Raw genomic sequence first — 22,745 nt, 5'->3', positions numbered from 1 at the left:
TCCTATGGCCGGTCATTTATGACCGAAGACAATGAACGCTACTTTTTTTTTTACGACCAATTAGCGTGCTCGAATCATGACCCCAATTTTTTGTGTGTTTGCATATCTAATGCTAGAAAAGTCACCAAGTTTCATATAACTCCGATGAAGCAGTGATTTTTTAAAATTTCAAAACAGAGCACCAGAGGGTTAAGAGTGTGAATTCGAGTAAAATTCGGTTGTCACACTCGTGGCATTATGCACTCAAACACAAGACTGATAACCTTATTCTGCTGCTCTGTGAACTTCTTTTACACCTTCCAGTATTGTCTTAACTTCAACAACTTAATTTGACTGTTACAATTATTAAATGAATGTGAATATTTCCCGGTGCTACAAATATAAAGGAATTCTCTGATTCTCTTGTAAAGAGTTCCTAAAACATAATATGACATGTTGAAGTTGTTTAATGCCGTTATTCAATCTTATGTAATTAATAAATAGGAATACAGGAATCAAGACATTTAATAAAATAAAATTAACATTCACAGGGAATACAGCATATTTTCTATAGTAATATTACGTTATTATATTGTTACTCCAAATGCCATTTAAAGAGGGCACACAATGCCACAGCAAAAAAACAACAACAACAAAGAAACTTCTGCGAACTTGCAGAATCAGTCAAAAACATCGACATTTTGGCATAAAAAATAATTCAGACATTTCAGAGAACAAAAAACTTATGATGTGAATGCAATCTAATTGCAATACAGAAATCTATTGCAAAATGTTTTTTAGAGCTGACTATTTACAGACATTCAAAATACAAAAACATAAGTTACACAGACATCAATCCAAAATTGGAAGCTGTACAATGCTATACATCATCTAAAATGAGTGACAGTCACATTACAGCTGTTCACACTGAGCAAACCAGAATTCATTAACATATTATTCAATCCCAACATCATCAGTGCCTGTGAACAATGAAACAACATGCATGATCACATGCCTCATTGGGCCTATCCTTACGTGATTTAAACACTGGTATTACTGGGACGTTACAAAAAAAGTTGTTTCAAGGCCTATTCACACCAAGAATAACTATAAAGATAACTACTGTAGAATCATAACTACATTAGTGTCCACACCAACGTTCTGTTTTATCATCTGCAGCATTAAATGCTTGCGCTCTTTAAAGTAGGATGGATTCTGATTGACTGTCAAAACTGAAAAAAAAAAAATCATTCTGAAAGTGAATCCAGCAATATTGTTTCTCTGTGCCATTATCGTTATAGTGCTATTTTACATTTAGAACCATTTTAAAAACGATATCTTTATCGTTATCATTATAGTTATTGTTGTGAACGGGCCTTTAAACTGATTTATTGTGGTCCAGAATACCATTTTAATAAAACGTGCACATACACTGACATTTTAAACCAATAGATCACCCAAAATTGGCTTAATTTACCCTCATGTCATTCTTTCTTTCAGGAAAGACAAAGGAGATATTGTTCACACTGCTCTTTTCCCGTGTAATGAAAGCATGACCAGTGATTGTCAAAGGACAAAAAAGTGGTCCTTATGACTTCTATATTCCAAGTCCTGCGTGTTTGGAAGCTCATGAGGGTGAGTAAATTATGACAAAACTGTTTCTCAAAAGCACAACACTGGGCGAACACACACAACACTCTACAGTTTTATGGGCTCAGAGAGCCACCTCTCTGGTATAGTTTGAAATGTCTCCAAACCATCTTCTCTTTCCATATGAACATCTGTGGTGCAGCTGGGCTGATGTACTTTGGTCTGTGCGTCCAAGAAGAATTCTCATGATCCATTCAGTGACAATAAACAATTCATTTGCTAGAAAACAAGCTTTTACTATACTTGAGATGAGCTCTAATCCACAAAATTACCAGAGAATTATCATATAAAAGTGGGAGGCTGTTGATAAACTTCATAAGACTACTGTTGATATTAGTTCTGTGTGAGGTATTGAAGAGTTGTAGGTAGTAGAATAGAAATATATGTTCCATTAAAGGAAATTTTTATATTTCTTGCCCCAAATATGCCATATGAATCTGCCTGGACCAAGCTTGGATTGCTAGAACATATATATCTATAATTGCAATCTTCTGCAGAGATATTAAAGAGAACCAAATTAAAATTAAATTTTTTTGCTCTTTGTCAATTTCTTTTAGCTTAAAAGTTGATGTAAATGCTTGTGTGCTCCTAAAGTACCATGTACCAAGAAATCCAAATTGAAATGGAAATTTACCTTTACTCCAGCTTTAGGGCTTATGTTAGTGTTTGTCTAAAAGTTAATACTGCTTTCGTATTTTCATGAAATTCTATTGCTTTTAGTCCATTTCTTTTAGCTTGGAAGCTAATGCTAATGCTTGTGTGCTCCAAAACTCGACAACTTTTAGCAGCTATATGTACCTAGAAATCCAAATTAAAATGTTGTGGCTTTTAGTCATTTTCTGTTGGCTTGGAGACTAGTGCTAATGCTAGTTTATACCTACAAGTTAACAAAATACTCGTAAGAAATGTTAGAGAAACCAAAACTGAAATTTTGTGGGTTTTAGTCCATGTCTGTTAGCTTTGAGGCCAATGCTAACGCTAGTGTACTCTTAAAATGTGACAACATAAAACTTTAACACATATGTACATTTAAAATTTACAGTCTTTCTCTTTCGGCAAACAAACCAAAAATATTGATGACTCATCATGACTCACTCAGGAGCGTAGGCAAATTTTTGTCCGATCAGATGCTCTTTAAAATGGGAATGTCCCTTTTGTTTACACCACCTGCCTTTGACTAGCATTAGCAAAGAGCAAATAAAGGTTCGTAAATAAACGTAAACTAAAGACTATTGGCGATAAAAAAGGATGAGCTGTTCGATATGTTCATCCCAGCTTCCTGTTTCAAAAGAAAATACGTCAACACAAGAGCAAAAAAGTGCTTGTCAAGCCATTTTGCTGGGTCTTAAAGGACTTTGCGTTACTTTCTGGTTTGTTACGAAATGTTACACCCACATAAAATGACAACAGCACTACTGTATGACATATGGCATTGTGTATTATGTAGCATGAAACACAGATTAGCACGTGTGTGTGTGTGTGTGTGTGTCTGAGGATTCCTCCGAGTCTTCTGCTCTGGCCATTCCTCGTGTATATGAAACTGCTGTACAGGAAGCACCTGAGATGCTTTGAGCTTGAAGAAAAAAAACAGTCGAGGTTCATATCTGAGGAATCTTCTCCAACATTCTCCTCTTTTATTTCCCACTCGAGTTCTCTCATGATGCATGTCTTTATTCCTTTTCATCATCTCTACATCCACCTCCTTCCATTATGTTCCACCTCTATTCCTGTAGTAAGTGGTTCCGGCGGTTCCTGCTCTTCCTGTGGTCCAGCAGGGGTTTGAGTTTGCCCAGATCGCCTCTCATGGGGCTCTGTAAGTTCTGCAGACTCTGCATCTGTTTGCGTTCCTTGCAGTATTGGTGCATGGCCAACGTCTCAGCCGGGCTGAAGGCCGACACCAGGGCTTTAGGGTGCAGTGTGGCTGCCCAGCCCCAGGCTGACTGCTGTTTGTTGCTCAGGGCGCTGACCAGAGCCTCACTCAGCACCTGGAGACGGATCTTAGTCAGAGTGCGCTTGAAGCCATTCTCTGTTGCCAGACAGTAGTACAGGCCCTGGTCTGAAGAATGCACCCAACGGATGAGCAATCCGTGATTGGTGGACACCACACGATCGCTCAGCTTAACCTGCACACAAAGAAAATAATGACTGGTGAATGCATGATTTTTAAATGCTTAGCAAATACAAAAATATTTTAAAACTGAATAAAAAAAGAATACTTTGAATTCTCAAAATGTAGTAAAATATATTTATAGCTTATTCTATTTTGCTTATACATGCTTAACTCACTGGTGTTCATCTAAAAATTTTAAGTTTTTTTAATCATTTTTTATTTTTTACTTCATCGGAATGGTTTAAAAAAAATGCATGGACATGATTCAAAAAGGTTAAATGGTCCTGAAAAAAAAAAAAGTCGAACTATTATATCCTCATGGCCAAAGATGAGCGCATTGGAAATGAACGGGAAACCAATTTTATCTAGTGGAAACGTTTGGTACTGCGCCCAAAAAAAATCTTACTGAAAGCTCATATTTTGCGTTCTCAACCTCAAATTTGAAACACAACTTTTAGATTTAGATTCTCACAGTTTTAGAGTAAAACATGTTTTGGAAAATATGTATGTCATATCAAATTTTAATATAGCATTATTGTGCATTTTTCATAATGAACTAAAAAAAATCACTTTCCAACGTTCACTTTTCTAAACTTTTTTTCACTTCAGCCATACAACTGAATTTTTATACTGTTAAATACAGGGAGTGCAGAATTATTAGGCACGTTGATTTTCTGATCATATTTTTTTTCCAGGCACATTTGACCAATTCCAAACCACAGTAATCCTAATAACTACTATTGATTTAGTATTTAATAATGTATAAGTGATATATAATTGTTCATGAAGGCTGGAAATGAAAATCACCTTATATTCAGGTGTGCAGAATTATTAGGCATGTTTTCTTTTACAGATAAATTGAGCCAAAAAAGAGATTTAACTCAGACTGAAAAGTCAAAAAGTATTAAATGCCCATGAGAAGGATGCAATACTAATGCAATACTAGACATTGCAGTTAAGACGTGACCATTGGACAGTGAAATGCTCGTTGGGTCAGCAGGATCAGACAAAAACAGGTGGTGAAGAAAAGACACCTGTTAACTGCAAAAGAATTAAGAATTAAGGTGAAGAATTAAGGGTGAAACCATCAGGAACCCTTTAGTCTCCAGCGCCACCATTTTCCAAAGCTGCAACCTACCTGGAGTCTCCAGTAGTGCAAGGTGTCAGGATCTCAGAGACTTCAGTTAGGTAAAGAATCCTAAAAAATGACCCCCACTAGATAAGAATCACAAGCTGAAGTGTTGTAAAATACATGAAGCCTGCTTTTTTATAGGTTTTATAGGTTGAGAGTGACTCTTGAAGGACCAGCACCACATCCTCTAGTACCACTGTTTGAAGAATTCATCTTCCAGAATCTGGCAGTACGTTTTGCGAGTTCATTTTAGTCCATCCTGAAGTCCGTTTTGCAGAGATGGACTAAAAATGAACTCCCAAAACGTACTGCCAGATTCTGGAAGATGAATTCTTCAAACAGTGGTACTAGAGGATGTGGTGCTGGTCCTTCAAGAGTCACTCTCAACCTATCTGTCCATAAAGCCTATAAAAAAACCTTCTTCATGTATTTTACAACACTTCAGCTTGTGATTCTTATCTACTGGGGGTCATTTTTTAGGATTCTTTACCTATCAAATCAACGTGCCTAATAATTCTGCACTCCCTGTATATAGTTTATTTACTTTTATATAAAAATATGTATGATAATAATTTGTTTTATTTTATATATTGTTCATTCACAGTTAATATTATTTGTTCAAAATAATGTATTCATATGAATAATGTTAATTGTAATTCAATTAACAAATTAATATTATATTAAGATATTATAATGTTTTAATTATTTTGTGCAATAATTGAACAATACATTTTAATTATTTTATATCAATTATAATAATAATTTATTATAATATAATTATATAATATGTTTATATATTATATAATGATATAATGTTTATATAAACAATGATATAAAATATAAATATTACTATATATAATATTTTAATATCATATTCATTTGCTCATTAATATATATATTTTTAAATAAATTCATTATATATGAGTACATTATTCTAAATTAAGTACAACAAATATACAGTTTGTACTTTCTAATAGGAACAAAGCCCTTTTAGAAAGTTTACAAATTGTCATATTTCTTAAATGTTTGTGTGTCTCTATTCTTCATTCTTTATTGTAAGCCAGAAGTATTTGTAAGAAAAATAAGTTTTGAGCATCCCTGTGCGTCCTTTATTTCTTATTCTCCAAGCACAGAGGAAGCATTAAAAGTTTAGGAGGGCTGTTTGATGATTACAAACACATGATGATATTTCATTGAAAGCACTGGAGCAGTGTACTGCATGTCGCCTGGTGAGGATCAGTGTTTAATGTTGGACAGGGTTGTCTGACCTCTTTCCTGCGATCGTTGTCTCTCTGAATGAGCCATTTAACAGAGGCCTGAGGAGATTTAGGCTGACACTCCAAGAAGGTGGTGTTGTTTTTGACTCCGTACTGAGTCATCTCCACTGCATTCCTGTACGCTGAAATAAGACGTCAAGTGTTAGCCAGCCAGCTCTCACGCACTTAGTGAATATACTAATTGCAATTGTACTGCTGTAATTCGTTTGACACGCTAACATCTGCAGATTATGATGGGGTACGAGTTAACGGAGTATGCAGTAAAATAAGCTCAGAAGAGCAGTGGGCCAGATTGGTGTATACAATTGGATAAGTGACCCTGTACACTGGCCAATGATATCATATATTCAACATCTGTTTCGACATTATGCTACTTTTGTTTTGTGCATACAGCTGGGATAACGCTTTCACTCTTTGTTAAGACTGATATTTAATAATTCTGATGCATCCAAATGTTTTATGAGTCATCTGGATCGCTGACAGTATCAGTGCCAATTGTATTCAAATTAGCAGGTGTTCTGAATCTCGTCCCATGACAGATTCTTTCACAAGGAGAGAGAGAATGAGACAGAGAGAGCGAGGAAGAAGGATATGAGAGTGATGGAAGAAGAGAGAGAGAAATGTGTGAGGAATTTGCACTGAAAGTATGCATTTCATTAGGAAATTACATATAGTATGTACATGTTTATGTATTAAATCAGTTAGTATTGGAAACAATAGTATTGTAACATGCTATTATTGGAAAACTACGTCAACACATCATACAATGACGTTGTTGCATGAGCATGGTTGCATTAGCATTGGCTGCGTTCACGTACGAATTAGCATAATTACAAGATGACAACATGGAGATTCTACCCTGAACAGTTCGAATGATTAGTTTCTATGGCAACATTCATGACGCTAAAATGGATCCATTTGTGGCTGTGTTGTTGATGAGCAAAATACTTAGTCACTAGATTGATTCACCTCTAGATGCTATTGCAAAATGTTTAATCATGTGTCCTAACCAGACGGGACTTCGTTTCTAGCAACAAGCAATCCGTCCTCGCATTTAGAAAGCACAAATGCAGCACAATGTGGCACATTTGTGTGGAAGCACGATTTTAAAGTTGTTCTGCAAAATGCATGCAATCTGGAATTTTGCGTCAGAGTGAAAATTTCCACAAGCAGATTCACTGCATTGACTAACTGAATCACTATTGACAATAGTCAATAAAGTAGACCTTTTTTGCCAGCTAAATTTTGCTAATATGACCAGCACTCCAACTGTTGAAGCTGCTGCCAGATGATGTTTTTCAAGTAATAATTACAAGATAAACCAAATTTAGTTGCAATTATGAAAAAAAGCAGTAGCTGTCAGAAATGGTTACAATTTTGAAATATAGAGATATAAAGAAAAGAAATAAAGTGGCAATTACATGAAATAAACTTACAATAGCCATGTTTTCATCCATCTATTTTTATTCAAATTTCAGGATATATAGAGGAATAAAATGTCCATAAAACATTATGGGGGGGGGGGGGGATATGATGTGACTTTGCCCCAAAACTGGATGTGATTGAAAACTGGAGTAACCAGCGAATATGTGATATTCGTGCATAAAGTAAATTCACAACTTTGGATGGAAACATATAGCCTGGCTCCGCCCTCCTAAGTACTTCCGCTCAATTTTCCTTTTCCTTCAGTACTCCGTCTGGGACTGCGGTATAGTCTTAGGTTTTCTCCTAACAATTTTTTACCGGTCCAATCAGTGAACAGAGGGAGTGACTGAGAACGATGACGTTGATGTCGTGGGCTAGTTAGACTTGTAGTTCAGTAATGGTGGTGGAGAAAGATGCGAGCGAAGCCATTCATTCCGTTGTGGCACTGCTGCCGAATATCCAGAAGTTAAAGCCGGAGCAAGAACAATCTTTGCTGAGTTTTTTTGGTGGCCATGATGTTGTGTCCCGGGAAAAGTTCGATTTTCCAGCTCGCTCCGTTAGTGGTGAAGGAGTTGGCTCAGTGAAGCCCCGGTAATTGTTTTGTGTGCGGTCGGAAGGTATTGTCATTATTTACAGGGGCTACGCGTAAAAATCCCCGGCCGAATTACCTACTGTTTTAGACAAACACCAAGGTCGTGTGGTAATTTAATTGCTGTCCGAATCCACATCTCTGAGTTTTCAAGAATATATCACTTCAAAATTCACTGTTTTTATCCTTTTTGACCACTGCAGAGCACCGTGCGGTTGCGCTTCGCTGTAATTTGGATGCGTTTCTAGACTTGTATTTCTTTAAATCCTGGCAAGTATTTTCAAGAGCAATATATTTCATCACGCTCAAAAAATAAAAGAAAGAAAAGCACGTAAACATTTGAATTGGCCAGTTATTTACGGCAGCACTTATTCTTATCATACCAAACATATGATATTTTATTTACAGTGTACAATCATGTTACGGACCACGTGAGCAGCGCGTTCCCGATCACAAAACTCTCCCCTCCACCGTGAATAAATCACAATCCGAATGCACAAGGTTTTATCACTGAGGTGGCTGCACATTTATTTTTATAGACTTCCATGTGAGAAACAGAGGCGAACGGCGCATGACATACATCACGACTAAACGTTAGCGATTGGTTATGGCAGATCCAGAGTGGCTCTTGGCAGATCCAATGGTTTTAAACTTCAACTTAAACTTCAGTTCCCGCCTTCAAGGAAGTAAACGCTTGTCAATGGAGAGTGGCCAGACTCTCTGTACAAATGAAATTTGAGAAATGAGTCTGGTAGGACCAGGCTAGGAAACATAGCTAATTGCTTTTTTTATTTATTTTTTATAAATAAATGTTAACACTTTAGGGTCCAATTCACACTATTAACTAGTTGCTTATTAGCATGCGTATTACTAGGATATTGGCTGTTTATTAGTACTTATAAAGCACATATTAATGCCTTATTCTGCATGACCATATTCTACAAACCTAAATTTGACAACTACCTTACTAACTATTAATAAGCAGTAATTAGGAGTTTATTGAGGCAAAAGTCATAGTTAATAGCTAGTAAATAGTGAGAATTTGACCCTAAACTAAAGTGACCAAATAAATAAATGGAAACAGGTTTATCAAACAGTCAGTCACGAAACTGCTTACTTTTCAAATTTAAATTCTCATCTCAGCACATAACTTTGTGACATTATTTGCTTAGCCCACGTGTTGACATGCAAGTAGTTATTACCTTTCAGATTGAACCCTCTGCACTGAGTCAGTGGATTCCCGTGCATAATATCCTGCCTTCTGCTTCTCCTGGAATAACATTTACACAGGATTAATCCAACATATTTTCATATATGTATTTTTTCCTTTCACTCTTACATTCTCTCACTTTTTATCAACATCCCCGTCTGAATGTTTGCACACTGTTCATTTTATAAAACACACTCCTTGTCATGAAAGTCAAATTTTTAGCTTAATTTCTCACAATTAACATGATTTAGCTATCACAAATGCAGTGAAGTGAAGTGTATGTCTTTTCCACTTCATTACTTTGGGAAGGATGTTTTGATGGCTGTTCCTTCCATCAATATTTTCCTAACTCAACACATCTGACTTCAAGAGAAACTGTTTGGCTAAAGTATCAGATTAGATTTTAACATGTCCCATTCTGAAACAATCCACAATGTAAATACTCATGAATATGCAATATGTGGGCTGTTCTGTTTGATTGACCGGCTGTGTGCGGTCTGAATGCCACAGATTGGATGGTTTCTGAAGAGTTGCCACACAGTTGGAGTGTTTTTACTGTGTTGCTAGGATGGTACAAGGTGGTCATTTACTGACCCAAGTCAAAAATGCCCATCTTCAAAATCTCTCTACTGTCAGTCTCTAGTTGATATGTCTTTTTAAAATTGTCAGGGGAAAATCTTAAGCCAGAACTCTTTAAAATATAATAGTGTCTAAGTGAATTTTAATATGTAGGGTAAGTGCTTTGTTCAAATCCCACAAATAATCTTCGGCCCAGACTGTGCGTCTCTGCATTACAACCAAAGCTGTCCTCATCATTTATTTCTGCCCCACTGCTGCTGCAATTTATGCCACCCTGAGCGTTGTGTGTGTGAGCGTGTGTGTGTACCTCTTGCCAGTCGGGTAGAATCGAGAACAGCTGAGGCCATCCCATGCGCAATACGGGTCCCGTGCTAAACAGCAGTCCGCACAGGCAGAGCCGTATGCGTTGCAGCGGTGCAAAGACACCTGGGACACTCCATGCTCAGAGCTAACATACAGCTGTTGCTGTAACACAAACAAGCCACATATCACAAAAGCTGTTCATTTAACTCACAGGACTGGTGACAAGATAATTACCCAGAATTAAAGCAACTATTTCCCCCTCCACAATTTATTGCCTCCCCCACTTACTATATGTAGCGCTTAGTCAGAAAATGCAGCTAGATAAAAGAGCGACTACATGTAGTTACCTTTTTAGAAGAGATTCTTAGGTTGGTGATGGGAGACTGCTTCTGAAAATCAGAAAAGGAATAGTGTTTTTATGTCAGGATTTTCTTTTATTAAATAATATATATTAAATGCATACATACAGTATATATAAATAATAAACATATATATATATATATATATATATATATATATATATATATATATATATATATATATATATATATATATATATATATATATATATATATATATATATATATATATATATATATATATATATAAATAATAAACATATATATATATGTGTGTGTGTGTGTGTGTGTGTGTGTGTGTGTGTGTGTGTGTGTGTGTGTGTGTGTGTGTGTGTGACAAACATACATATATATATATATATATATATATATATATATATATATATATGTGTGTGTGTAACACAAACATACGATATGAACACATCACGCCAGTTCTCAGGTCTTAACACTGGCTTCCAGTTACATTTAGAAATTATTTTAAAGTACTGTTACTTGTTTATAAATCACTCAATGGCCTAGGACCTCAATACATTGCAGATATGCTGATTAAATAGAAACCCCAACAGATCACTCAGATCATCAGGATCAAGTCAATTAGAAATACCAAGGGTTCACTCAAAGCAAGGAGAGTCTGCTTTCAGCTATTATGCCAGCCCAACATGATCACATGAGAATGCGTATCAATAGTACGAGTGTGCAATGTCGTGGAATGTATATGCCAAAATGAGTTTTGGCGTGCATATGGTACGCAGTTTTTCGCGTGCATACACTCTAAAAAAAAAGGTTCTATATGGCACCAAAAATGGTTCTTGGCTCGTAATCATAGGGGAACCTTTAATGCTATATAGCACCATATTTGTTTCGTGCGTATAATACGCCATAAAATGCGTATAAAACTAATTTTGGCGTATACATTCCACGACATTGTACACTAGTATTATTTATACGCGTTTTCGCGTGATCTGGCTCGCCAGCCGCAGCTGGAACCAGCTTCCTGAACAGATCAGATGTGCTCCAACAGTTGTCACATTCAAATCCAGACTCAAAACACATCTGTTTAGCTGTGCATTTACTGAATGAGCACTGTACGTCCGACTGATTGCACTTTATCTTATCTATGTATCATCTTTTTATTCTTTTAACTTAACCTTGTTTTTATTTTTGGTTACGATTTTATTAATTTTTGGTTAGTGCTGTCTGGTTGGGAGAATTGGGAAGTGAGACAGTACACACTCAGACGTGAGTGTGGAACACCGGGTCCTTGGAAGGGCAGGAGGTCGCTAGGAAGCCGGGTTGCTACTAGTGTGTCTCACAAACTGAAAATCTGTTCAGACAGGGGAGCTCAAAACTTAGTATTGTTGTTTTCTTTCTTACACATGGTATTTTTATTTCTTATGCATATGTTATGATTATTCTATCAATATTTTAATACCTGTTCTATGTAAAGCACTTTGAATTACCATATAAATAAACTAGACTTGCCTTAGTTTGTAGCTAGTTTGTTGCGTGATAAAGACAAGGTGAAAAGGTGAAAACCTAATAGTACGTTTAAAAAATACTAGATAATTTCACCATTTTGTGGCGGTGTCAAAATGTATGACTCCAACTTCATGGTATTCATTATACAAAAAAAAAAGTTTTACCTTGAAAAATACATATTAACTTTTGAGAAAAACTATGCTTTTGAGCAAAAATTGTGTAATCACTTTTTACTTGATGGTTACACCTTTTGCCAATTGTTGAGTAATATAATAAAGATTAAAGATGGCATGCAATAGACAATCACACTTTCTAAATGCATGTTTTATTTATTTAAATAAAGAATATTTGAGCTCATAATTTTTAATATCATAATTTGATCTTTTGAATTTTTCCAGTGACGTATGCCAGACTCCTAGTCTGCTTAAACTCCGCCCTTATCCTGCAAGCTCATATTCAGATCTGCCTCCATCCAACCTACAATGATCCCCGTCCTACTTTTCCCCCCCCTTATTTTTCAATAATCGTTTACTCCGATGTGTGAGCGTGTGTTGAGATGCCAAATTAAACAGTCCACTGAACTACGTGTGTGGCCTTTCTTTGTCCATAAATTGATGATTATAATGCCTAAACCTATTTTGACGATTTCAAGCTCAAAGCAGACCATAAGAAACTTCACAATGTAACCTTTTCCTCACCTCTCAAGCCCAGCCTCTGTTCCCATTAAAAATCTGCCTTCCCTCAGAACAACATTGAGTTCTAATAAACGCTTTGTGGCACTGCCAGCTCTGCTCATGCAGTCTGCCCTCTAGATGCTTTGATGTGTGATGTGCGGTGAGAACTCAGACCTTAAACACTTCCAGCTCCTCCAGGATTAGATCCTCATCCAGAGAGCCGTTTGACGGCAGAACCACAACCTTCTGTACCGTGCCTTTATCTGTGAACGGAATATCAGAACATCAGAAGAGTATTGGACAGTTGGGAAAGCAAAAAACAATCTCTGTAATTTAGTCTGGGTTCGAACTGCTTATGAACTTTCCATTGTTCACATATTTTCTCGTTCGAAGGCTTGTGCGTGTATCCGTGTTGGTGTTTTTGATGTTGTTGAGCATCTGTTCTGAGAAACAGATCTGCAGTCTAGACTTCAGAAGAAAAGAGTGGTTGCCAAGGTGTTCTGGGTGGTTGCTAGGTGATTTCTTACTTGTTCAATTCAAAAGTGCCCACTCTCTAGTCCCTAGATATGGCCTGTGGCCCTCCTTCAATGTAAAGGGTTTTTGCCATCTGTCTGGTGGAAATTATTTATTGGATATCTTCAGCTGTGGAAATGTCTTAGTGATATGTTTGCTGCTAAAGACCATTACAAGTCAAGCTCATTCATTCTGTGAGGTCATGATAGGTGCAGACGTTCGGGATGGGGTCAATGGGGAATTCAGCTCAAACTCTGGAAATTCCCATTTTAAATGGCCAACATTTCAAGACAAAACCCTGCCAAGGAGCAGCCAGGCCGCTCCGCACAACGCTCCTGGCTTCCCATCAGGCTTTTTGATAGGCAAATACAAACAGCTGTGATTTTGAGTTCTCTCCAAATGTCCCTATCCCCGTTCCCTAGTAACCGCAGAGCCTGTCTGCTGTCATGTCTGTGATTCTGTTCTCAGTTAAACACGCACTCTCACATTCTTTCTTTCATTCTTGCATTCCCATCTCAAAAGTTAATATTATGTATAGGTCCTGTGACACAGCAGGACTCGTAATATCCTACATTTAACTGATGTTAAATGATAGATTAACAATAATAATAAACAATGTTAAAATGATTAGATTATAAGGTTTGTGTAGATTCGTTGCCCCCTGGTGGTGGTCAGTGGCACACTGCCTGAACAATGTGATCTGTGGAGTTAAATGTATTGTTATAGTTCTGTGTGATGTGGAATGGCATTGAATAATCATTTTTAACTAATTTTATTATTTTTATAATCAGAATCTGGAAGTAAATGGAAACAGTAGTTAATAGAAAAACCAAACCCCCTAGGAAGTTTGCTGAGGCCCTCTAGTGGGTCCTGTCTCCCTGGATGAGAGCAACTGCTTTACATTTAAAGTATAGACATTTTTGGGATGATATAAGGAGAATGGGATGATGACTGTTGCAAGCCAGATTCAAACCTTCATCACCCACATGAGCACCACAGCTAAACGTTTCTTGAGTAGGCTATGTGTGCTACAGTAACTGCTGCATCAAGTAATTGGAAAATAATATTATAAGATTACATCTATTTAAAATGTTATTAGGGGTATCTTTTTAACATGTTAATTTGGTTTGATTAATTATGAAAAAAAAAATAATTATGCATTTAAATTAATAGCGCTTTTAACTTACCTGGCCCAGACCTGTACAACATCTAACATTGCATACAGTTTATAGGACTGACTGTAATTGGAACAGTTCAAGTAATTGGAAAATAATATTATAAGATTACATCTATTTAAAATGTTATTAGGGGTATCTTTTTAACATGTTAATTTGGTTTGATTCATTATGAAAAAAAAATAATTATGCATTTAAATTAATAGCGCTTTTAACTTACCTGGCCCAGACCTGTACAACATCTAACATTGCATACAGTTTATAGGACTGACTGCTTGATGAAGCTTATTAGAATGCAGTTAAAATGCCTCCAAAGTTCCAGATATGAGAAATCTTATTTACAGACATCATATTTATATCATATAAAATAGCTTAGCAATATCACACGAGCAAGAGTTCTGTTTTTACCGAATATCTGCATGATTGCAAATACATTTTATACAACAGTTCAATAAACAAGAAGTTAAACATTTTTTACATTATAGACACAATATCGTCTGTTTTTGCTAAATTTTGCCAAAAATAGTTCCAAACGAAGTTACGTTAGAACTGTTGTGCATCTCCAAGCAACACACAGAGGTGTTTTATTACTGAATGAATCTGCAGTTTCCAGTGAATTGAGTGAGCCAATGATTCAATGACTCATTCATAAAGACGGCCACTTGCTTTGGTTACGAATGAATCAAAGTTTTGAATGAATCGGCAGAATGAATGACTAATTGAGACACATACTAGCAGTTTTAGGTTCCTATTTAGATTATACATTTTATTCGCTTGACAGCCCTAAAATTATAAGGAACATTGCTCTGGTATGGTTTTGTATAATGTAAATTGTATGTCAAGGAACAGTGTGGTTCGGTATAACAAAGTCGAATGTGTGCTTATTCAACAATATATTAAAGTACAGTATAATTTTAAAGTATGGTAAATTAAGTATATTTTTACTGACAAATCACTTCCAGTAAAATGTTATGCCAGTAAAAGATTTGACAACTTTTCTCCCCTTGTCATATTTAGATGGGGAAAAGCGATTTAGTCTGTTGACAAGGTCAACAAGCAGTCAAGCAAAGTTAAGTGTGCCAGCTCCTTCCACAAACAGATGACACAAGGTAGCTGTAGGAATATATTGTGGAACATTTGAACTATTTTTCATCTAGTGGTTGTAATTCTGAGTAGGTAAATGTTATAGTATGGTCATTTACGGTGCTGTGGGGCTTTACCTGTGCCCAGGAATAGAACCTGGTAGTGTCCGTCTGCAGCGGTGACCTGGTCCACAGCTATAGAGGTGTATTTGTAATCGGCGTGCGTCCGCACCACCAGAGGTTTCCTGCCGACCGGGTAAATGGGGTTAAACATGACAGGGTGATTCCTCACGAACGTCACCACATCATCTGGAAACTCTTTAGTACTCTGGATGTGAGGGGTAAATGCGCCACCAGGACACTGACAGGAAAAGGATAAAAATTAGAAAATTAGATTATCATGCTGCTTTATTCAGTGAAGCTTTGTCACTTTAATTGGGTGTTTTTGTCAACTAGACTCAAAATGTGAGTGAGTCATCGTCTACATGCATGTAATTTGATAAAATTCCGCCCTAAATTAAAATTAATTTAAGGTTTTAAGTGGGGAAAAAAACCCTTTGTGTTCTTTTAACATTGCACTGGAGGACACGTACATTACAAAAAGCTTAATAGTAACAAAAACAACAATAATAACACAAAATAATAATAATTTAGTATTATATTATTAAAATAATATTATAAATGATAATGTCTTATTTCTAAAAATAAATTACCTTCAAATATATAAGCCTTTCTCACAAAGGATAAATTAGAAATCTAGTCTAGAAAATAGTATTCTATAGGATGTCAGCACAATATTATTAAGATTTCTTACAAATTACCTTGAAATATAAGCCTATAAATGAAGTTTATACAAATTTGATGTATAAACTCAACTGAAAATTAATTATTATTATTTCTCACCCATAATGATTTGCCTTTTTAGCTAAACTGTGTAAACCACATATTTACTCCGTTTGTTGGTGTTATAAACAGAGTGACTGTACCAAGGCAGGACATTAATGTGCGTGACTCACAGTTCCCGGTCGTGGGTAAGGGATCCGGCCCTGGAAAGCCACCCACTGGAAGTTGGGCCCTTCCTTGTGTGCAAACGGTCCGTTGAAGACCGTCAGGATGTCGGCCATGTTGTAAACACAGACAGCAGAACCTCTGAACACAGAACTGGAAGGAATAACACAAAACACACACATGTTTAACATGGAAGGAAGTCAGACAGTAAAATACGTTCTTGCACATCCTTCCTGACGTTTGGATGGAAGGGATGATGGTTACACTGGAGACTCAGTCTGCAGAGAGAGAAAAATGACGCATAGAGGAAAGGGGATACCACTTTGGTTACACTTTGGGATGAAGTGTGGTTTGGCTGGACATCGTAGATTTTGATCAGACAGCAAGACAAAGAGTTTTTGTTTTATCGCAAAACAAAGGGAAAGAGGCGACATATAACGATAAATAACAGAGCAGGGCATGGACAAAGAAACTTTTGCTGTTTGGATTGGCCTCATTAGGAAAACCACACTGGCTGTACGTGGTTGGAGATTGAGCCACAATTCGGAAACCTTGACCGAAATCTCACCTTATTCAACCACAGCTCACATACACACATGCCGCTGCTGACACAAGTAAACATACAGTCATAGAAACCCACTGTAACAAATGTAATGAGATGACCCATATGAAATATCACAAATGAGATTTCATATCTGAACTGAAATGAACTGTTTTCTCCTAAACAATGAGATAACAAATGGAGACTTTTGCTCCATTGGCCTCCAATATCTTTCTCAGTTATCTCATATTTTTCTTCACTAGAGCTGCAGAAGAGATCGCAACAATATCTCAAACTGTGCTGTACCCCATATTTCTCATACAGTAAATAAAAATGAGACGATCGGTGTTATGCTAGATGACTTCTTTTTAAATTGCCCACTGGAATGGGTTTCCATGGGCACTTTTTTTAATTGTATATTCTAGAATATAGTATTTAGAATATATACAAACATTTACAAATAGTAGAATGTAGTGAAAAATGCAATATAGTGAAATATATTTTATAGTATATACTATATTAAATATATAATATATTTATATTTTACTCATTAGTTCAAATGAAATATTTATATGTAATAAATCGATTAAAATAGCCTATATAATATACAAATATAGAATAGAATATACACTCACCTAAAGGATTATTAGGAACACCAATACTAATACTGTGTTTGACCCCCTTTCACCTTCAGAACTGCCTTAATTCTATGTGGAATTGATTCAACAAGGTGCTGAAAGCATTCTTTAGAAATGTTGGCCCATATTGATAGGATAGCATCTTGCAGTTGATGGAGATTTGTGGGATGCACATCAAGGGCACGAAGCTCCCGTTCCACCACATCCCAAAGATGCTCTATTGGGTTGAGATCTGGTGACTGGGGGGCCATTTTAGTACAGTGAACTCATTGTCATGTTCAAGAAACCAATTTGAAATGATTCGAGCTTTGTGACATGGTGCATTATCCTGCTGGAAGTAGCCATCAGAGGATGGGTACATGGTGGTCATAAAGGGATGGACATGGTCAGAAACAATGCTCAGGTAGGCCGTGGCATTTAAACGATGCCCTATTGGCACTAAGGGGCCTAAAGTATACCACCACCACCACCAGCCTGCACAGTGGTAACAAGGCATGATGGATCCATGTTCTCATTCTGTTTACGCCAAATTCTGACTCTATCATCTGAATGTCTCAACAGAAATCGAGACTCATCAGACCAGGCAACATTTATCCAGTCTTCAACTGTCCAATTTTGCTGAGCTTGTGCAAATTGTAGCCTCTTTTTCCTATTTGTAGTGGAGATGAGTGGTACCCGGTGGGGTCTTCTGCTGTTGTAGCCCATCCGCCTCAAGGTTGTGCGTGTTGTGGCTTCACAAATGCTTTGCTGCATACCTCGGTTGTAACGAGTGGTTATTTCAGTCAAAGTTGCTCTTCTATCAGCTTGAATCAGTCGGCCCATTCTCCTCTGACCTCTAGCATCAACAAGGCATTTTCGCCCTCAGGACTGCCGCATACTGGATGTTTTTCCATTTTCACACCATTCTTTGTAAACCCTAGAAATGGTTGTGCGTGAAAATCCCAGTAACTGAGCAGATTGTGAAATACTCAGACCGGCCCGTCTGGCACCAACAACCATGCCACGCTCAAAATTGCTTAAATCATCTTTCTTTCCCATTCTGACATTCAGTTTGGAGTTCAGGAGATTGTCTTGACCAGGACCACACCCCTAAATGCATTGAAGCAACTGCCATGTGTTTGGTTGATTAGATAATTGCATTAATGAGAAATTGAACAGGTGTTCCTAATAATCCTTTAGGTGAGTGTATAGAAATGTATAGAATATATACAAATATGCACAAACATTGAATATAGAAAGAATAAAGTATGAGTATATATTTATAAACTCATACTATTATTTTAAATTAAATATAATAATTACATGTAGAATAGTATATAGGAAGAATGTAATATATAATAATATATGTAATATGAAATAACATTTACAAACTCAAAATATTGATTTAAATTATTGATTCGTTAAATTATTATTTAGTAATAAATAATAAAGGGGAGGAATTTAATTCTGGACCATGTTTGCTTGATGTCTGACCCTGGTAGCTAGCTATATTCGAATTTTGTCAACAACTGTCTCCTTTTTGTCTTTTTATTTGCATACATAAAACAAAATTAAGAACTTTTAAGTATTCTGTATCTTTTCTGAGAGGTAACACTCATTTACACAAAACACTAATAGAAACGGAAACGTTTAAAGTGGCTGAGCGACATCACACTTGTCTCTCCCTCTCTCTGTGTGACAGTCCAATTTAAATCATTCAGCGAGACCTCCTCATCATAATGTTAAATTCATCACAGTAAAAAAAGCTATTGGATGACCCTCTGAACTAACATTAGATTTATGTTTGTTAAGAAGTGACCTTTTCTTTCCCCACACCACCCTTAGGTATGATCACATGTTCCCAGAAACCCTGTCATCCCCTCAGCTCCAACCCCGCCTGACCTATATTTGGCAAATACACACATAAAAACATGCACACGCATATATCCACATATTAGTGGCAAGCTCAATATTGCTATTGGCTTTACCTTGTAGAGGTGAAGACTCCAAAGATGAGGAGGCCCTTTGGGTGGTCTGTCTCCAATAAAAACACATTTTCTGGAAGGAAAGAGACAAGCACTCACTCAATGGCTGAACATCTGTCCCACAACATTGTTACACGGTTCTAGTGCGGCCTGACAAGAATAAAACAGGTGAAAGTGTAAATCCATCATGGGCTTTAAACAGCCAGTGTAAACTATTTGCACTGAGTGTTTTATGATCGTAAAAGGAATTTAATGAGGTGAAAAGCTTTACAAACGACCTAGGGCCGTTGTTGAATGGTAATGACCAATAATAGGAAGCAGTTTAACTAGAATGTGAAATTTGTTAGGCTTATAAAGGAGTGTTTTGGGTTAAATACAGAGTTACGACAAGGCTACGATCCCCCGGTTTCACAGACAAAGCTTAAGCTAGTCCCAGACTAAAATGCACGTTTGAGCTGTTTTAACTGAAAGCAACTTGCACTGACATATTTTGAATTAAGTCAGTGTCATTGTTTTGTTTCAAGATGCTCACCAGTAATTTTTTCTTGTAAGGCATGTTTATAAATGTTACTTAAATGTCTTAAAAGGAACACGCAGACTTTTTGGGACTTTTAGTTTATTCGCCGTATACCCCAGAGTTAGATTGGTCCATACATACCATTCTCATCTCTGCACGTGCCATAACTCTGTCTGACGCACCCACCGCTAGCCTAGCTTAGCACAAAGACTGGAGGTAAACAGCTACAGCTAGCCTACTGTTCAATGACTGTGACAAAATAACGCCAACATTTTCCTATTTACATGTTGTGATGCGTATAGTTACATCGTGTACTAAGATCGACGGAAAAGGAAAAGTTGCGATTTATTTTATTTATTTATTTTTTTTTAAGACTGATATGGCTAGGAACTTATTAATATTGAGCAGTAGGCTAGCTGGAGCCGTTTACCTCCAGTCTTTGTGCTAAACTAGGCTAGCGGTGGGTGCGTCAGACAGAGTTATGGCACGTGCAGAGATGAGAATGGTATGTATGGACTTATCTAACTCTGGGGGATATGGTCAATAAGCTAAAGTTCCTTTAATTGAACTAAGGCCTAATCCTGGCTTAATGGATTCACTGCAAAAACCTCCTTTTTGAACCTTTTCTTAACCCAACAGCCAGGGGACTATAGTGATATATTGTAGATATTAGAGCAATAGTGATATGGTACAAATAGTCAAAACATGCCATTTGATACATTTTTATAGTCTACATTTTTATTAACATTTTGAAGCTTTTAAAAAAAATTATACGTGCACTACTGTAAATTATGTTTTTTGTTTATTTTTTAACCATGCCTTTTAAGTAGTGTGTGTGTGTGTGTGTGTGTGTGTGTGTGTGTGTGTGTGTGTGTGTGTGTGTGTGTGTGTGTGTGTGTGTGTGTGTGTGTGTGTGTGTGTGTGTGTGTGTGTGTGTGTGTGTGTGTGTGTGTGTGTGTGTGTGTGTGTGTGTGTGTGTGTGTGTGTGTGTGTGTGTGTGTGTGTGTGTGTGTGTGTGTGTGTGTGTGTGTGTGTGTGTGTGTGTGTGTGTGTGTGTGTGTGTGTGTGTGTGTGTGTGTGTGTGTGGTTCAGGTTTTTCCAATGTTGTGGGGACACATTTTCCCCACAAAAATTGTAATACCAGAAACTTTTGAACTTGTGGGCACATTTTTTGGTCTCCATAAGGAAAACAGCTTTTAAATCATACTAAGTTTTTTGATGTGAAATGTAAAAATGAGAACGTTTTCAATGAGGGTTGAGTTTAGGGATAGGGGTAGGGGGATAGAATATACAGTTTTTACAGTATATATCATTATGTCTTTGGAAAGTTCACATAAAACATGGAAATCCAACGTGTGCGTGTGTGTTTGTACTCTCACCAAGCTCATCAAAGTGGGTCTCGGTACCGTCTTCTTCTAAAACCGAACATACCATCCGAGCCTTCAGAAACGTGGTCCACTTGTTCACCAGGCTCCGTTGACCACCAGTGTCATTCTAAATAGAATTTACAATGATGTGAAATTCATTATATTAATACATGTATATATTATAGAGTGTGTGTATATATATATAATCTCTCAAACACACAGACTTACAGGGCACACCCGAGCCACCATAGTGTGGATGTTCTTAGTGTTTCCACTACTGTCTGTCAGTCTCTCACGCAGGAAAAAGTAGAGTTTGGCATCGTTTGGGTCTGAGCCATCAGGAATGAAGTGGGCATCAATGAACACTGGCTCTAGTCAAAATAAAAGAATAAATAGAGCTTAAACACTCAATTTTCTCTACATGAACCACACAAGAGAAATGAGAAGATTGTACTTTCTCATTTCCCTCCTAAAGAATCAAACAACTCTGAATGGTGCTAATGCCCGAGTTTATGTGAAATATAATATAGCTGCTGGCGAACTGAGATATCTCACACATCCTGACCAAATATCCACTTCATTGTGTATATTTGGATTGCATCGCACAAAAGATAATGTGACCCCTTGAGAAAACCATTATGCATGTACAATATGTTTTCACTTTCCAGGTGGAATCATTGACTTTCTTTTGTCCTGTCTCCAGTCATTTCCTTTGATGTGGGCAAGACCGTTTTACTGTGTGGGTTGTGTATTATTTTACTGAAATGGCATGGAACGTGAACATGTAATTTAATGCCACACATAAATAATTATTTGTGGTTTCAAATTTTATGAACAGTTTTCTGACAGAACAGTCATAATAATGGAGATGAATGAAATAACGTGTAGGGTTTGTATACCGCTTAGCCATTTGGAGTTATGTTGGTCCGTCCTCACTGCGTTCCTTGTGGTCAGGCTCCTGAAAATGGCCGCGTCTGTCCCCATGAAGTCGATGTACATGCCAGAGAACAGCTCCTGATCTAACCACAGACACAAACACAAATCTGTCACACAGTTGATTTAAACCGATTTTTCATGTTCAGTTAACAAAAATTTTGCGAAAACGTAGATTTTGTTTAAGATTTTGGGATTTTATATCTTCTCAAATGAACAGTGTCCTTGTCCTTTCAGTTTT

At 36.9% G+C, this 22,745-nt stretch overlaps 1 protein-coding gene across 1 annotated transcript in view; it reads right to left on the bottom strand.

Annotated features, from left to right (window-relative positions):
- Window positions 1–429: 429 nt before the first annotated feature.
- Window positions 430–22,745, bottom strand: part of sema3c (sema domain, immunoglobulin domain (Ig), short basic domain, secreted, (semaphorin) 3C) — a 72,619-nt gene continuing 50,303 nt past the window's right edge. The window contains exons 7-18 of the mRNA XM_079817551.1: window positions 22,471–22,590; window positions 21,800–21,942; window positions 21,584–21,698; window positions 19,691–19,760; window positions 16,553–16,697; window positions 15,675–15,897; window positions 12,941–13,029; window positions 10,602–10,643; window positions 10,259–10,416; window positions 9,365–9,432; window positions 6,140–6,270; window positions 430–3,752 (exon numbers count right to left, since the gene is read on the bottom strand). Of these exons, the coding sequence (XP_079673677.1) occupies window positions 3,351–3,752; window positions 6,140–6,270; window positions 9,365–9,432; window positions 10,259–10,416; window positions 10,602–10,643; window positions 12,941–13,029; window positions 15,675–15,897; window positions 16,553–16,697; window positions 19,691–19,760; window positions 21,584–21,698; window positions 21,800–21,942; window positions 22,471–22,590 (1,706 nt within the window). The 3' untranslated portion in view covers window positions 430–3,350. The remainder of the gene's footprint in view (window positions 3,753–6,139; window positions 6,271–9,364; window positions 9,433–10,258; window positions 10,417–10,601; window positions 10,644–12,940; window positions 13,030–15,674; window positions 15,898–16,552; window positions 16,698–19,690; window positions 19,761–21,583; window positions 21,699–21,799; window positions 21,943–22,470; window positions 22,591–22,745) is intronic.

This window comes from Gobio gobio (assembly GCF_949357685.1).
Source record: "Gobio gobio genome assembly, chromosome: 5".
NCBI classification, from domain to species: domain Eukaryota; kingdom Metazoa; phylum Chordata; class Actinopteri; order Cypriniformes; family Gobionidae; genus Gobio; species Gobio gobio.
The sequence above is the reverse complement of the archived record's forward strand: the minus strand, read 5'-3'. Positions and strand labels throughout refer to the sequence as shown.